General features: G+C 50.2%; 1 protein-coding gene and 1 pseudogene across 2 annotated transcripts; both read right to left on the bottom strand.

The window, feature by feature from the left end:
* Positions 1-252: 252 nt before the first annotated feature.
* LOC132357084 (large ribosomal subunit protein eL33-like) lies at positions 253-2,911 on the bottom strand (annotated as a pseudogene).
* A 6,281-nt stretch (positions 2,912-9,192) lies between these two features.
* Positions 9,193-15,805, bottom strand: GJB1 (gap junction protein beta 1). Of its 2 annotated transcripts, XM_059910298.1 has the most exons (3): positions 15,725-15,779; positions 13,736-14,023; positions 9,193-10,702 (listed from the first exon to the last, which is right to left on the bottom strand). In XM_059910298.1, exon 3 carries the CDS (start codon positions 10,684-10,686, stop codon positions 9,832-9,834), a length of 855 nt encoding a protein of 284 aa, XP_059766281.1. In that variant the 5' UTR covers positions 10,687-10,702; positions 13,736-14,023; positions 15,725-15,779; the 3' UTR covers positions 9,193-9,831. The 2 variants fall into 2 exon arrangements, with proteins under 2 accessions (XP_059766281.1, XP_059766280.1); XM_059910297.1 differs by lacking the exon at positions 13,736-14,023 and having other exon boundaries at positions 15,725-15,805.
* Positions 15,806-17,559: the final 1,754 nt, after the last annotated feature.

The raw sequence follows: 17,559 nt of genomic DNA, 5'->3' as shown, positions 1-17,559 counted from the left end.
AAGGCCAGGACAGCAGTGAAAGGAGTGTGGCTAAAGAGATTCTGTGAGCCTCGATGGGGATAGAGAAGCAAAAGAGAGGATGAATTCAAAATGAGTTTCAGACATTGTGAAGGTCAAGTCTGCAGGCTATGGAGGAGAGGGAAGAATCGAGCGTGAAACCAAGGTTTCTAGCCTTGATGATTGGGAAAGTGAGACACTTTTTTTTCTTTTAACAAGAGAACAAATCCACACTTTATTTACTTTTCAATAAGTTTAAATCCTTGAAGGGTACGGCGTCACACTGATTCTGTGTCCAATGGCCTTAGCACGAAGGTTCCTTCGGAATTTGGCACAAACCATGCCACTGTTTCCATGAGCGTGAGTTACCTTTCCCCAGATTACTCTGGTTTTGTTAGGTTTTCCACCAGGAGTTAACTGTGTTGTTCTTTGCTTTGTACACCTAAGCACATCTCTTGCCTAGATAGAATTCAGTTTCATCCCGAGCATAAACACCTTCAATTTTAAGAAGAGCTGTAGGCTCCCTCTGGTTCTGGAGACACCGCTTATAGCCAGCAAAAGTGGCCTTGGGCCACAACCTTCAAGACGTATTTGTCGTTTTAGAAGTCCTGTTTCCAGCAGGCCTCCACAGGCTCCAAGATGCCTGAAACAGCAAACGTGAGACACCTTTAACCAAGTTGGGAAACATTAGAGGCAGGGTTTTGTTGTTTTGTTTTTTGGGTTTGTTTGTTTTTTCAGGGGAGTAGCGGTAGGAGGAGGTTGGTAGCAAGTTGAGGTTTTGATCACGTTGGGTTTGAGACTCCATTGAAACATCCATGTGGTGGGCTGTGCAACATGGCATAACAGAAAGAACACTCAAACTTGAGTTCTTAATCATAGCTCTGCCACTAAAACTTGGGCAAGCCTACCTTTTCGAGTCTCCCCTAAAAAATATATTCATATTCTGCCCTGACTTTCTCACAGAATTGTTGCAAAGGTCAGATGAGAAAATGGATATGAAAGAGCAACATTGATGCTAGATATTACCATATAAACTAGGCAGTTGGAAATGTGGGTCTGAGGCTTAAAAGAGAGATGAGTTGTCTGGTTTTTTCCAGCTTTATTGGGATGTAATTGATATATAGCATTGTATAAGTTTGAGGTGTACAGTGTGTTGATTTGATGCACTTATATGTTGCAAAATGATTACCACCATAGCGTTAGCCAACACCTCCATCCTGTCATATAATTACCGTTTCTTTTTTGCGGTAAGAACTTTTAAGATCTCTCATAGCAACTTTCAAGTACATGATACAGTGTTGTTAACTATAGTCACCATGCTGTACCTTAGATCCCCAGAACTTATTCATATTAGAACTGGAAGTGTATACCCTTTGACCAACATCTCCCCATTTTCCCCACCCCCTGGCCCCTGCAAACCACCGTTTTACTCTCTGTTTCTATGAGTTCGGCTTTTTTGGATTCACTTATACATATGAGTGATATCACACAGTATTTGTCTCTCTCTATCTCGACTTGTTTCACTCAGCATAATGCATGAGGTGTCAATTTAGAAGTCATCTACAGAGGGCTCCTAGCTGAAGCTCTGGGAGTGGACAGGATCATTCAGGGGAAAATAAGGAGAGAAAAGGACAAAAAAAAATGGTACCTTGGAGAATATCTCCGGTTAACCAGCGAAAGGAACTGAGAGGGAGAGACCAGAGAAGTAGGAAGAGCCCCAGATCTGCCAGGTGCCAAGGGTAAAACCACCTGATGGAAAGCTATCCTCATACCCCAGGCCAGGATGAAGTCTGTTAATTTGCTTTCACCTTCTCCCATCCTCAGCAGGGCCCAAAGCCATCTGGCTCTCCTACCTCCTTCCCCTACTGGAACGGAGAAGGGTTTGATGTCATTTGTGCAACTAGATTTCCGCTCTGTGCCCACCCTTGTGCTAATCACTAGGGATACGAAGATGAGTAAGAACTTGGGGTCTGTTCTTGAGAACTCCCCAGTCTGATAGGACCAAGGCTGGGACTAAGGTGAGGCAATTAAGGTACTTAGGGTGCAAAGTTTAAGGAGGCACTCACTGCTGGGGTCAGGCGAGTATAGGGTTGGCATTTGAGCAACCCCGAGAGCGAATGCCTCCTTAAATTTTGCACCCCAGGTGCCTTGATTGCCTCACCCTAGTCTGACCCTGGGGAAGACTCACGTGTCAATAAAATGGTCAAGGTAGAAGGTAATTGTTATTCATTCCGTCCCAGGGAATCAAGAAAGACCACAGAGGTGCTATGGGAGCTGGGTTCTCATGAAGAGTGGATAGTTTATCAGGCATAGAGGTGCAGGGATCAGTGTGCACAAAGGCATGGAGGTAAAAGAGATCTCGGAGTGTCTTCAGGGAAGGGTGGTTGGGCTGCAGAGGACGTGGAGAGGGCACAGTAAAAGGGGTGAGGAATGGTGGGAGCTGTTGCTGGGTGAGAAGGGATCGGGTTGTGAAAGGCGTCCAATGCCACGCCCTGCTAGGGTGACCAACCATCTCAGTTTGCCCAGGACCTCCCCAGTTTTAGCCATGAAAGCCCAGCAACCCGGGAAACCCCTCGGTCCTGGCAAACTGAAACAGTCATACCTTATCCTCAAAACAGTGGAAAGCCATTAAAGGATTTTCACAAAGAACTGGCAGGATAGGCTTCATGTTTTAAGGTGACTCCAGCATGTCTGGGTGGGTGGAGGAGAACTGGGTGCTGAAGAAACCTGGGAGGCCAGTTACAGGGAGCCAGTGGCACGGAAATGGGTATGTGCTTTGCCTATGGCCTCTGGCAGACATGAGTTCCAGATCCCCGGCTCAGCCCTTTCTTTCCTAGCTGTTTGGTCTGACCAAGTTACTACGTGGCCTGTTTCCTCATCTGTAAATTGGGGCAATAATGGTGCTTACCTCCATGGATAGTGAGGATTAAGGGAGATACGGTTTAGCACAGTGCCCAGCACACAGCAAGCACTTAATAAATATTAGCTTTTTTAAAAAAATTAATTAATTTATTTATTGATTGATTTTGGCTGCGTTGGGTCTTCGTTGCTGCCCGCGGGCTTTCTCTAGCTGCGGCGAGCAGGAGCTACTCTTCATTGTGGAGCGCGGGCTTCTCATTGCGGTGGCTTCTCTTGTTGTGGAGCACAGGCTCTAGGCGCGCGGGCTTCAGTAGTTGTGGCACGCGGGCTCAGTAGTTGTGGCTCGCAGGCTCTAGAGCACAGGCTCAGTAGTTGTGGTGCACGGGCTTAGTTGCTCCGTGGCATGTGGGATCTTCCCGGACCAGGGCTCGAACCCGTGTCCCCTGCATTGGCAGGCGGATTCTTAACCACTGCGCCACTAGGGAAGCCCCCTAAACATTAGTTTTTATTGTCCACATTATCAGTTAGGAGATAATTTCAAGGCCTGAAGGAAGGCAGCAGCACGATGGGACTGCTGAGGAGGAAAGGGACTTGAGAAAGGTTTGGGAAGCTGACTTACCAGACTTTCTTTGCTGGTGAATTGATTATATTTTAGCATGAATGATTTTTTGTTGGCATTAATCCCCCAAAGTATCTGCTTTTCAAGACTTTTTTATCTCTAATTGTGGAATGAAAGGCTTTGTCCCCTTGAAGGAAAGGCGGAGGGGAAAGAGAAAGGGGCAAGGGAACTGCTGGAAAACCAAGCATGTGTTTGAGATCCCTAAGGTTAAGGGAAAGAAATGGTGGAGTTTTCAAATGCTTATCTTGATCTAGGGGGTTGAAAGGTACGGGTTCTGAATAACTCTCTCGCCCCATCTTGCCTGCACTCCCCACATTGCCTTGCTTCCCAGGGATGGACAGTTTCTGGATCCTGCTCCAGGCAGAGATCTCAGAAGACACCCTCTCCCTCCAGACTGCCCTTCCCTGTCTGAGCACAGGGCAGCCCCTTCCTCAGCTTTCACCGTTTCTCTCTCTTAACCTTAGGGCCCCCACAAAGCACATCTTGTTTTCCAGCAGTTTAATATTTTCATATCGTACTGAGCTTCCCCCACCTCACCCCTCCATCATGAAACCCTTCCTGAGGCAGCGTAGAGTGGTTACTTTGGTGTAGAGGAGCTAGCACAGATTTTGGATTAGAATAGGCCTAAGTGTTCATTCTAGCGCTGCAGTTTTCAGCTGGACATATTACTTAACCTCTCTGACCCTCCATTTCCTCATCTATAAGCATGGGTATAGTAATAGCTATGTTGCCATTACTGAGATGATGTATGTAAGTGCTTAATTTAGCACCAAAACTGGTCCATACTGGGTGCTCCATAAGCAGTCTCCTTTCCTTTCATCCGCCTAAGTTGTTTGTAAGACTGGGAATAAAGTTTCAGACTTTATTATGATTGAGACACATGCTTTTCATTAAAACTACATTAAGAATTAAGACCGCCACCCCCCGACAGCCATCCTTCCACTTATATCTGAATGTGGCCATAATTACCGCTACGTGTGTGCAAACATGCAGACTTGCGTACTTCAGCGCACACACCGCAATTGACAACTAGACAGTCAAGAAAGCACCGTTAGGTGAGACAAAGAGTTTAGTTCAGTGTTTCAAAGAGCTGGTGAATCGTTGGAGGGTGGCAAAGATGGTGAGAGGAAATAGAAATACACACCTGTATAGAGCTTACTATCAACTAGGCAATATTCTAAGTGCTTTTTATGTAATGAATGCATTTGATCCTCACTACAGCCCTGTGACATATGTACTATTATTATCTCTATTTTACAGAAGAGGAAACTGAGGCATAGAGTGGCCAAGTGACTTGGCGAAGGTCACTATGCCGTACCGACTTTTCACAGGGGCTTCAGTTGACATGGAAGACATCCGGTCACCATCCTGAGTAAATTACACTTTCTCTTTGAAGTCCATTGAAGTCCACTGTCAAATCGCTCTGCCATTTCTTCCACAGTTCACCGTCAACCTTAATGCATCGATCTTGGATCTCCTCAAGATCTCCACAGTCTGCCTACCATGATGAGTACAGAATTGCCTACAAGTCTAGTAGGGGCCTAACTTTAAAAAAAGAAGGGTCCTGGGGCTTCCCTGGTGGCGCAGTGGTTGAGAGTCTGCCTGCCGATGCACGGGACATGGGTTCGAGCCCTGGTCTGGGAAGATCCCACATGCCGTGGAGCAGCTGGGCCCGTGAGCCACAACTGCTGCGCCTGCACGTCTGGAGCCTGTGCTCTGCAACAAGAGAGGCCGCGATAGTGAGAGGCCCGCGCACCGCGATGAAGAGTGGCCCCCACTTGCCGCAGCTAGAGAAAGCCCTCGCACAGAAACGAAGGCCCAACACAGCCAAAAATAAAAATTAATTAATTAAAAAAATTTTTTTTAAAAAAAGGAAGGGTCCTGCCTGCGACAGCTGACAGTTCAAATTCCTGTGTAAATTTCTCCACACAGCATATGAGACCCTTCATGACCTGGCCCCAACCTACTTTGCCAGTCTCACCTCCTATGACGCCCCCCACCTGCCATTCCTGGCATTCTTTGCTCTAGAACACACTCTACTCCTTCAAGACTCTGAGCCTTTGCACATGCCTCTGTCCTCTTCCCTGCTGCCCTTTATTCAACAGGCTAAGCACCTATTGTGTGCCAAGGTTGTGAAAGTAATTAGCACACAATTTGACAAGCGCTCTAATCAACCGCACTACTACAACATCCTGTGGGGATTCAGAATGGGGGGAGGACTCCTTCTCCCTGAGGGACTTGGGAGGGGGCGAGGAGAAGAGAGTTGAGGGCTTCACATAGGAAATGACTTTTGAGCTGAGTCTTGAATGATTAGGAGTCTGCCAGTCAAGGAAGGGGAAGGAAACCGCTAAATTATCTCTGGCTCCTCCATCTCCCCACACTCAGACATCAAGTCCTGGTGTCGATTCTACATCCGAAGTGTCTCTTATGTTGGTCTCCTCTTTTTCCTCCTGCCACTGTATGAGTCCCACAGGCCCCACTTGGGCTATTGCCCCAGTTCCATAGCTGGTCGTTCTGCCTCTCATTTTTCCAACCCCCAATCCACTGTCTGTAGCTGCCAGAGTGAGCTCTCCAACCGCAAATCTGAAGGTGGCACTCCCCTACTCAAAACCCTTAATGGTTTCCACCAGCCATAGGACAGTCTTAACCCCTTATAGTGACGTACAAGGCCCATCATACGATGGTCAGAGTTTACCTGTCCTACCTCCCCTCTAGCCATTCCCCTCCTCAAATCCCTCGCAGCAGATTATTAGTCTAAGTCTGAAGACAATACCATACACTTTCAGACATCTGTGTGGTTTCTGCCTGCTTTATTCCCCCTCCCTAGAGTGCCCCAATCCTTTCCCCACCTGACAGGTTCAGACTGGCCTAGTCCAGGGATCAAAGAGAGCCCAGCTTGGTGGGCTTTTATAGCCCCTTCTCTCCCACAGGTCAGGTCTGGCATTTAAGTACTGTGGAATCAGTAAATGGAGCAAGCAGTCCCTTCTAGCCACCACTGTGTGCACCCAGGCTGTCTGATTGGGCATCTGAATCAGTTCATGGTTGCCATGCCAATTCTCTATGGAGACTGCAGCCTGCTTTGAAATCCCAACTCAGTTGGCTGGGGCCTTGACTACTCTCCTAGTTCGGCCAGTCCCTTCATCCAGGAGCTGACTCTGTTCCTTTGTCCCCAGCTCCTGGTATCTCTGCACACAGATGCCTTTAGAAGACCATAAATGTCCCTAGAAGCACCAGTGCCATGAGAGAGAGTGCAAGAAGCTCCTATTACCAGGCCTTTTCTACCTCCAGATCAGACCCCTTGAATATCGACCCTTAAATGGATCATGCTCAAGAGAAGTTTGCGACATCTCCTGGACTTTGCTGTTTGGACTGCTGTCCATTCCCTCGGGGAGCCAACCCTACTGTTGCCTAGTTCCTTCCACTATCTCCAGCCTAGCTGAACCGGCCTCACTCCTTTCTGGCTCGTTGTGAGTTCTAGCATGCCCTAAGGCTGTGGCCTCAGTGCTCGTGATACTATCATTCCTTACTTTACAGTGTGTATGTAACCAGCTTTTGAACACATCTTGTTTGATTCTCACAAAAGCTCTGTGAAAGAGGTAGAGAGGTTATCATCAATCCTATATCGCAGATGAGGAAGCTGAGACTCGGAAAGGGTAAGTATGATGTGTCCAAGGGGCCAGAGCTAATAAATGGAGAACCAGGTTTCCGAATTCCATCACCGTCTTCACTACCCTGGTCACTCTTCCAAGTGTCTACTGTGTGGCAAGTACTAAGCCCCGCTTGCCTCCTGTTTCTCCCTTACACGATTGTGACAGAGCCTCAAATACAAAAGTCAGTCCTGGGGTTAGCCTGCCACACCCTCCTTGCTATCTTGTGTACACCAGCTCCCCTCAAGCTTCCTTTGGCCTGCTCCCACCTGCTTCACAGCAAACAAGAGTGAGAGTCCTCCTTTTGGCTGGAACACCCAGTCCGGTAGCTTTATTGTCCCACCACTGCCCCCTGGAGAGGAAAGTCTGGATCTGGAGATGGAACCTCTTTCCAAGGGGGATTCGTAGAATCTTCTGAAGAGAAACTAGATGTCTGAGGTGAGGGATTTAACATTTCTCAATGTGAGAAGGGCATGAAGTTCCTTTGTTGAACCAGGATGGATTTTTAAAAAGAAAAGCTTTCTCTCGATGGCCTCTTGGACAGAGAGGAGATGCTGTTGTTTGTGATGTGTTGTGTTGTGTTGTGTTGTGTGTGGGTGGATTTCAATAAGAAAAGAAATCTCCCTACCATGAGGGGGTGGGGACCTCTCCTCTGACAGAGTATGCTGTCTGTTTCTAAGGAGGAAGGAAATTTCTTGCAGGAAAGGAATGTCTCTCTTTTAAGAGAGGGGGAAGCTCTCTCTCAGGATTGCTGAGTGTGTGGGAAAGGAATACTTACTCTCTCCTTTCTTTTCTAAAGGAGAAACCTCCTTGAATGAGGAGCCCTTCCAGGCTTTCTGTCTGAAGGGAAAAGACTGTTTCTGGAGAACAATTCTGATAAGATTATGCCTGATTTTCTCTTCCTTTCTGATATACTTCCCACAGGGAGAGTCAGCATTCTCTGAGAGGGAGTGGCAAATAATTTTTTCTATTAAGAGGTAGGGAAGCTGAGGGGAGAAACTTACTGTGGGGAAAACTCTTACTCCGAGGGGCCATTGGTGAGGGCAGTGACTCTGTGATGGGGAACCCTCATGGAACCGGGGGAGTCCTTTGGGAATCCGAGGAGCCCAGAGTGTTAAAGGGAGCTTAGAGAGGTGCTAGGCCAGCCCTTGTTTGCTCACAAGGAAGCTGAAGCTTGGGGAAGGGAATGCCTTGCTACTAAGTGACAGAACCAGGAGTTGAACCCAGCTTTATCAAGTGCCAGCCTGGAGCTCTTCCTACCACAGCTGACCGAGGGAGAGGGGGCTACCTGCTTCTTGGGCGACTGATGCTGGCCAGGAAACTGCTGCTGCTGCTGTGAAATGTTTGACCTGTGTTAGAGGCATCTCTGGGGTGGGAGGCATTGATTCCTGAGGGAAGGAAACTGGGGAGGAGGGTAGAATCTGGGGCTATGTCGGAGGAAAGGGGTCAGAGTCACTGTGCAATCCAATGGGTGGCTTGGGGGCATCAATCAGCAGTGAACGCTGAGTTTCGAGGAAGAACAGGGCATATTTCTCCCAGGAGTGCAGGGGACGTGTGGGTGGAGCCAAGGGGATGCCGGCTACCCTCTCCGACTTGCGAACTTTCTCTATCATTTCCTGTCTCTCCAGGAGGAGTTGTCGTTTTAATCTTTTTAAAATCAGAGGAAGGGACCCAAGGAAACTTTTTGAGGGAATGTAGATGTTTTATAATAGATCGTGGTCATGTTTACGAAACTGCCCACAATTACCAAAACTCAATAAACCGTATACTTAAAATGGATGAAAAAATCACATCAGAGGAAGGGGTAAGTGAATTAGAGCCCAATAAAGCTGTTATTAAAAAATGGGGGGGGGAGCCCCAAACCAAAACAACAAAAAACAGGAGAGAATGGCCCCGGGCCTGGTTTTGCCCGGCCTGGGGGGTGGCGATCCCTCCTTGGCAGTTTCAGCTACTCAAGTCACTATCTCTTTTGCCCATTCCTTTCTTGATCAGCAAAAAGCCAAGGCCAGCTCATCCAGGGGTGGTCAGAGGTTGCAGGAGAAAGAACTTCACAAACACACAAGCCACCTCTTCGTTTACTGTAAAATCCTGTTTAATGTGTAACATTTCAGGCAGAGAGAGGCCTTAGGGACCAGAGGCAAAGGCAGCCCTGACCAACCCCCACTCCAGCTTATCTGCCTGCTTCTCCCTCCCTACCTCCTCCACCCCAGACATGTCCTCCTTTTCCTTGGGCCGGCAAGCACTGTTCCTCCTTTTCTTGCGTTTGCTACCCTCCCTTCTCCACCCACACGTCCACAGCACCCTCCCTCCACTCCACTTGCCCACATCCCTCCCTACTGATGTGACTCCAGAAATAGGGTATCTGACAGCACGGGGTTAAGATTAGTTTCATAATTGGAGATGTTGTCAGAGCATCCTACCTCTGGTCCCCAGTGGTCCCAGGGAGAGGAAGAGGGAAGTGGAAGGGATGCAGGCAACGAGCACGGCCCACACCCCCAGTAGCCTTGAGTGCTGGCGTGGGTGGCCTCCAGCTCCCCACCCCTTCAGCCCCCGAGGCAGAAGGCCCTGGAAGGAAGGGAAGTTGGGAGGGAAGGAAGGTTTTGATGGAGCAATCCCTAGCAGTCCGAGGCCTGTGCACCGGCAGGGGAGAAGGAGGGGCAGGCCCGTGCAGGGTCGGGGACGGGAAGGGAGGTTGCCTGGTCTGTGGCATCAGCAGGCCGAGCAGCGGTCACTCTTCTCGGCCAGCCCGGCCCCGGTGCCGGGGCTGCGGCGCAGTATGTCTTTCAGGGAGCCGTCCTGCTCGCTGAGCAGCTTGTTGATCTCGTTCTGCTTGTACTCAGGTGAGAGGCGGTGGCCGAAGCCCCCGGAGCCCTTGCGGGAGGGCGGATTGGAGCGGCGCTGGGCTCGGCGGGCACAGGCCCGGAAGATGAGGTACACCACCTCGGCCACGTTGAGGATGATGCAGATGCCGGAGGCGGCCAGCATGAAGACGGTGAAGACGGTTTTCTCCGTGGGGCGGGACACGAAGCAGTCCACTGTGTTGGGGCAGGGGTAGGCCTCACATTTGACCAGCCGCACCATGGCGTAGCCAGGGTAGAGCAGATAAAAGACGTACATGAAGGCGGCCTCGAACAGCAGCCGGAAGACCACGCTGATGACATAGGTCCACCACAGTGTCCCTGAGATGTGGACCTTGTGCCTCTTCACCTCCTCCAGGTGTAGGGGGTCCCCGTGGCCCTCAAGTCGCAGCATTTTCTTTTCTATGTGCTGCTGGTGAGCCACGTGCATGGCCACGAGGAGAGCTGGGGTGGAAACCAAGATGAGCTGCAGAGACCACAGACGCACATGGGAAATGGGGAAAAAGTGGTCGTAGCAGACGCTGTTGCAGCCAGGCTGGAGGGTGTTGCAGATGAAGGAAGACTTCTCGTCACCCCACACACTCTCAGCAGCCACCACCAGCACCATGATTCTGAAGATAAAGATGACCGAGAGCCACACTCGGCCAATGGCAGTAGAATGCCGGTTCACACCACTGAGCAAGGTGTACAAACCTGTCCAATTCATCCTGCCTCATTCACACCTGCAAAACATGAGCCACAGAGCAAGCTGTCAGGAAGCTGGGGCCGAAAGCCAGACACCGTAACACTGCCTGACACCCCCTTACCCCTTCCAAGAGCCAGTGACAAGAAAGGAAGAAGGAGAGTCATAGCTTTCCTCACCACCCCCTCTCCCGTGCTAGCCTCTCCTTCTCTTTCTCTTCCTCCTCCTTCTCCTCCTCCCTCATTCACTTGATGACTTGACCTCCCTGAGCCCCATCTCCCTTCTTCGCCTTCATCCAACATTCTTTCCTCTCCTGCCCTTTGCTGCCAGGCCCATCTTGTTCTGCCATCGGCCATCCTCTTTAGCTCCCCCTCCCCCAGCTCCTTAAGTCTGGACCTGGGGCAAACCCAACAAAGCCTCATTACCTTGGGGAGCGCCTATCCCTGAGGCCACCCAGACAGGTCCCCTATGGTCTCATGTCTGTGCAGGGGGAGTGGTCCCTGGGTCCGCGCCTGCGTCCCAATTCATCGCCGCCCGGTGCTGGGGAGTCATATGCTGCTTTATACCCAGTGTCTGCACAATGGGACCTTTGTGGGGCTCTGAACAACGCCCTTTAGAATTCAGATCAAACGCCCTGACTTCCGCCCACCCTACACACAGAGCACTTGTGTCCCAGAGCCGGACACCCAGCCTGCACCCACCTGTTCTGTGCCCGCCCGGTCCATCGCCGCACCCGCCCCATAGCCCCACCAGAAGAATGGCCACAGCGGGGCGGGCGGGGGGAAGATGGAACAAAGACAGGTGCATGTAAGAGGGGACCCGGGGGAACCAGGAGGCTCTGGGCTGAGGCCCTCTCCGGTGACTCTACTAGAAACTTAGATTCAGCAGGATTTTTCCTAGGCTTAGATCCTCTCCAGGGAATGGGTGAGCTTGAGGTTAGGAAAGGGAGCTCACATTTATCAAGCCAGGAACTGTGCTAAGCGTTTTCCCATACATTCTTTCTTTTGACCCATTTAGCAAGCGTCTAAGGACTGTTACCCCAGTCTTTCCAGCTGAGGAAGCTGAAGCTCAGATAAGTTAAGTAGCTCACTCAAGATCACACAGCTGCAGTGTTTGAGTAAGATGAAACACAAAGGTATCCGCAGCAGAAGTCTAGGCTCTTTCCACGGTATAATCCTTGTGCTTTTGCAGATGGTGTCCACAAAAGCGAAGCCTGGCAGTTAATGACAACAACAGCAGCAGCAGCAGCAGCAACAAAAGCAAAGGCTAATGCTACCCATAAAAGCACAAGAAACAAGGAAGCTGCTGACCAGTGAGTACAGTCCAACTCCAGTGTCATGGAGCAAACCCTGACCATCCCTCCTTGAGCCCATATCGAGGGTGGCCAGGTGGGGACAAGCCAGGAGGAGAAAGCAAACGTTAAGCAAGCAAACAGAAAGTTAGAAGATGGAATAGGTAAGAGTCACCTAGCTTTGGGTCTGAATCCTGGTTCTTCACTGGCTACAACTTTGGGCTGAGTTACCGAACCTCTGAGTCTGCCGTGTTCATCTATAAACGGGGTTAATACCCAGGGTTACGGTAAGGTTCAAAGAAGCAACCTGCAAAAGTTCTTAGCGCAGCTGCAATTTCATAGTTGGTGATCAAGGGAAGCAAAAACCTTATCAGGAAGAGAAAACAATGTGGCTTCGGAGGAACTAAGTGATCTGCCAAACCCAATATCCCTCTTTTTTCCTTCCCAATGCTGTTGTTGACCTATAGTGTCTCTCTCAGACAGAACAGACTGTTCCATTGCTGCCCTGCCCCCAAGTCAAGCATACATCGTAACTCCTGGTTTCCTGAGCTTGTCGGTTGCTCTAGGGAAGAAATTCCCCTCTGTCCCTTAGGCAGGCAAAGAAGGCCTCCTTCTCCCTCCCACCACTTCTGCCATTAAGTTGCAAGGAGATCATGCTGGAAGCCGGGAACTGGCTGTGAGAGCACACAGGCCTGGACGCAGGGGCAGTGGTTGTTGTAGGGGAAAGGGTAGGGTATTAGCGCTGGAAAAGCTGGGGGGAACGGAACGCAATGACAGGAACTAGGGGACGAAGGGACGGTCCATGGGAGATAGATTACTTCTCTGAACAAGGTTTCTTCATTTAGCTTAACAAAAAAGCCTCAGCCAGTTTATGCTGTGGGCCTAAACCAGTGTGGGAAAAGCAGGGACGCAGGTGCCCTTTCTCCCAAGCCTGGGATTCTGAAGGCACAGCTGCTACAGGAGGTACCCCGGGAAGAAATGCTTCATCCAGTGAGACATGTTTGTTAGAGTCAAAAACAGGTGGTCGAGGAGCATTATTAAGAATAACCATTTCCTGAGCCCCTCTTTCGTGCCAGGCCCTTGCACGCACATGATCTCACGTGAACCTCAGAACAACCCCGTGATGGAGGTGTTATTTGTAATCCTCATGTCACAGATGAGGAAACTGAGGCAAAGGAAGGTGAAGGGACTTACCCCAGTGTCACAAGGGTCGTGCAGTGAGTACGTGCCAGAGCTGGGATTTGAGCCAGGTCAAGCTGACTCCAGAGCCCATACTCTTTCCCATAAGGCTTTACTGCCTCAGCTACAATGATCATTTTTCTTTCTATGAGTGCGTTTTTAGAAACAGAGAGATCGAAGATTGGTCTGGCTTTTATTCTCCTCTAGCCCTTCTCCCCTTTCCTATAACTCACAGCTGTTTTCCTCTCCTCCCTTCCCAGGGCTTTCGGCGGCCTCCTGATTTGTTCTGTTTCCCCTTCCTTACCTTTCTCCAGCTGCTTCCTCAAACCCCAAAGCAAACTTCATGTGTTCTCTTCTCTCTGTCCCTCAGCGGTGCCCCACAGACAGCCTGGCCACCCCTGAGTTTCTAGGTTCTTGTAGCTCTCCGCCTCCCATCTTCTTGAGCCCTCTGGGACATAGCCAGGAGCTCCCTTTGGGGCCCCTAAGGACCCTTGTGCAGGCACTGGGATCTCAATTTTTGCTCTCCCTTTGGAAGGAGAGCTGATCCCTATGTCAACATCAATACCTCAAGGGTTTCACTTCAAAAACATCCAGGGGACTTACCTGATTTTGAAATCCAAACTGTTTTTGTGACTTTGGGTTAAAGTCCAGGTATTGATATGCTCTGTGTTGCTCCAGGAGTGTTTTGCTCTCATGTTTAATTGGACAAGACTTCTTGACCATGTCAGGCTCTGGCCTTGTCCTCATATTCAGATTTGCCCAAGCACTCAAGCACAGTTCCAAATCAGGAGATTGTCCTTAGTGCCTCCAGCTAATATTATACCCACTTCTCAGACAAGGCAGTCGAGGCTCCGAGAGGTTAAATAATTTACCTCAGTGACAGCTGCACTGCTGCTAAATGGAGTCAAATTTCAAATTTGTTTTCCTCTGACGCCAAAGCCTTTGTACACGGACAACCTCTCTTCCTTAAAGGACACTGCATTCTGAGACCAGGCCCGTAACTCAAAAACGTATACTCCTTTCCACATGTGCCAGCATGCGTGGGTATGCGTACACACACACACACTTTCATCAAGTCTGTCTCTCTCTTTCTGCTCCCACCTCTTCCCTGTACCTCCTTCCAACTCCTTGTGTCTTTCTGGTTTGGGGAAGAGGGGCCTGGCTGGGCTGGCTGAAGTTACACTCAGCCTCAGACTCCACACTCCCTCCCCTGTTTCACAGGCAGCCTCTGGCCAGGAAAGGACAGGGACCTTTCTCTGAGATCTTCTCCTGAATTTTGGGTTGCCTTCATCAGTTTGGCGTGGCTAAGACCAAACTCCTCCAGCCCTCTGCCTCTTCACCTGCTTCTCTTCCCTGCCTACCCCCTGTGGTTCCACAGCACCTCAGTCGCTGCACTGTTCCCTCCACGCTGCCATACGTATTCTGTGTCCAGGCTTGGGTCAGGGCCAGTCTAGCTCATTCCAGTTTTCTTCTTCTCTCACTCTGCCATGGTCTTTCCATAGAACTGCTAATATCAGCTCCCTTCATCACTGTTTGAACTATACCCTCTTACACCTCCATCAGCTCTCTGACTTCCGGTTGCTCTCTACTTGGGCTTATTATAGCAGCCACCATTTATGAAATACCTACTGTGTGCTAGAAGTGGTCTGTTCCTTGACTCTTATCCTCACTACAACCCTGTGAGCTGTGGGTTATTGTCTGCAATTCACAGAGGAGGAAATGGAGGCTCAAAGAAGCTGAGTAACTTATCACACAGCTGGTAAGCCAGTGCTGGAGCTCAGATTAGGATTCATGTTGGCCCCTCACCAAAGCCTGGGTCCCTTCCCCATTGCTCTGCTGCATCCTCATATATACTTCTCTCCATTCAAACCCCTCTTGTCTCTATTCTCCTCTCCCCATCTCATTTTCTGAAAGTCCATGCATTCTGCAGTGCCATTCCCAACAGCTGGAACAACTTTTAAACAGCTGGTGGGGGGGGAGCCACCCGTCTTTTAGATCTCCCAATCATCAGTTACTCCAAGCTCAGCTTGAGTCTCCCTGTCTCCCTCAAGAAGATGGAAATGCATGCTCCCAAATCTTGGCCCCATTGGCTGGGCCTGCTGAGTGCACTGTATTCATCCGCTGACAGCCCCCATGTTGGTTGCACGCCTGGTTTACCTTCTAATCAGGGAAGGAAAACAGCACCTGGCAGTGCCCAGAGGCCCCACTGAACCCTAACCCTAACCCTGTGTGGCAGGAAATGTCTTAAAGAGATAAACTTGGCCACCCTGAGCTTGGTGGGGGCCCCTCAAGTCTTTCTGGGGATTTGACCCTGTGGAGATGAGGGGGATTCTTGTCTGGGAAAAAAAGAGTGAGAGCAGAAGCAACACGGAGCCTGGAAAGAGGATGAGTTGGGGGTTACAGAGAGAAACTAAGCAAGCCTGGCGGGAGGGGCCTCAGCCCAGCTCAGAGGGAAGCAGAGAAGGGATCTTAGTGGCTGAATGCTGAGCCCAAGAGAAGGCAAAACCCCGGCCTCTCCCCAGCCCCCGCTTCTGCCCTCCTGGGCCACACCAGCCCACGGGGCCCACCTCCCTCAGCCCCCAGCTTCCTCACCTGGCTGCTGCTGCCCTTTCCCAGGGAATGTCTGCAGGCGTGTCTGCACTATGTCACTAGGTACTGTCAGCCCAGTCCAGGGGAGGGACAAAGAGCCCAGAGCTGGAGCCAGATATGGCCCACAGCCCAAGAGGAACCAGACAAACATTAACCAGCCCTACCTCCTCCCACACACAATCATTAAATAAGATTGATCCCCTGAGCTCCCAGTGGCTTTGGAGAGACAGATCACATAGCCTGAAGTTACTGCCCTGTCCCAGAGGAAGAGGGGCATCATCGTCACCCATGTACACATATTTAGCCCAGTCTGGGAGACTGAACTGGACCTGGGCTCATCAACAGTCCTCAGCCTTCCCCCACCCCCTGGCCATAGGTAGATCCAATGTGTGGGTGAGCTGCAGAGAGGGTTCCTGCACTGGGTGCCATCCCTTCCATCCCTTCCAGCTCCCAGTCTCTAAAATGATATGACTATGGGGAGAAAAAAAAAAAAGTCATGGGCAATGCTTACTGGCCCCTTGAGGCTGAGGTGAGAGACAACAGTGCTTCCCCCACATGGCAGTACCAGGGTGCTCTTTGGCCGTCTGTTTATTGCCCATGCCCTGAGTGGCTAGGGATGGACCAAAGTATTTCCAATCCCATCCCAGAACCCCAAAACCTCTTCAAAATTGCCTTCTACCCTCGGGGCCAAGGCAGTTGAACCACAAAATGTATCGTGTGCAGCAACAGATCTTGGCAATCATTAAGGTAAACAGAGAATGTCAACCATTAACTGAGGGATCAGTCCAGTTTGAAGGAAGGTTTACCTGAAGATCCTGCTAATTCTGTGACCTGAGTGACAGTGAAGAAATAAGTGAAGTCAGCAGAAACTGGTCCCCTGCCTTCTCTTCACCCCAGCCCAAGCTCACTGCCAGAAAGAGAGCCATAGCTCCGGCTTCCCTTGGCCATACCCGGGCGTATGGGTACATCAATTGATAAGTCTTTACTGGACACCTGTTGGGTACCCAGTACTGGTTACATGCCAGGGGCAGATGGCAGGAGAGGGGAAAACACCCTAACTGTTCTTAAGGAATTTATCAACTTCCGGAGGAGACAAGACCAAGACTCAAAAGTTGCCATGAAAAATATTAGTGTATGTTCAGTTACGTGGTTCTGACTTGGACTGCTGAGGGAGTTCGAAGAAGGGGAAGATGAGGGTAAATTGAGGTAATCAGGGAAGGCTTCCTAGAGGAGGTGAGGCTTGAGTGGAAAAGTAAAGGATGGGGGGCTTCCCTGGGGGTGCAGTGGTTAAGACTCCGCCTGCCAAGGCAGGGGACATGGGTTCGAGCCCTGGTCCAGGAAGATCCCACATGCCGCGGAGCAACTAAGCCCGTGCACCACAACTACTGAGCCTGCGTGCCACAACTACTGAAGCCCACGTGCCTAGAGCCTGTGCTCTGCAACAAGAGAAGCCACCGCAATGAGAAGCCCTCGCACCCCAACGAAGAGGAGCCCCCGCTCGCCGCAACTAAAGAAAGCCCGCGGGCAGCAACAAAGACCCAAAGCAGCCAAAAACAAATAAATAAATAAATAATATGTGTATGTATGTATGTGTGTGTGTGTATATATATATATATATATAGAGAGAGAGAGAGAGAGAGAGAGAGTAAAGTATGGGTGGGAGTTGGAAAGGTGAAGCGTAGGGCTAGCATTCCGGGGAGGAAGAACACTGTGAGTAAAGGCACAAAGGTAGGAATGAGTGGGGCATGTCTGGGAGACAGAAAGGAGGCAAGACTGTGTTGGGTGGCTGTGGACAATACCATCAGTCAGCTAAGGGGCTCAGAGCAGGAAGGATATTT

The sequence above is a fragment of the Balaenoptera ricei genome, chromosome X (assembly GCF_028023285.1).
Source record: "Balaenoptera ricei isolate mBalRic1 chromosome X, mBalRic1.hap2, whole genome shotgun sequence".
NCBI lineage: Eukaryota > Metazoa > Chordata > Mammalia > Artiodactyla > Balaenopteridae > Balaenoptera > Balaenoptera ricei.
The sequence above is the reverse complement of the archived record's forward strand: the minus strand, read 5'-3'. Positions and strand labels throughout refer to the sequence as shown.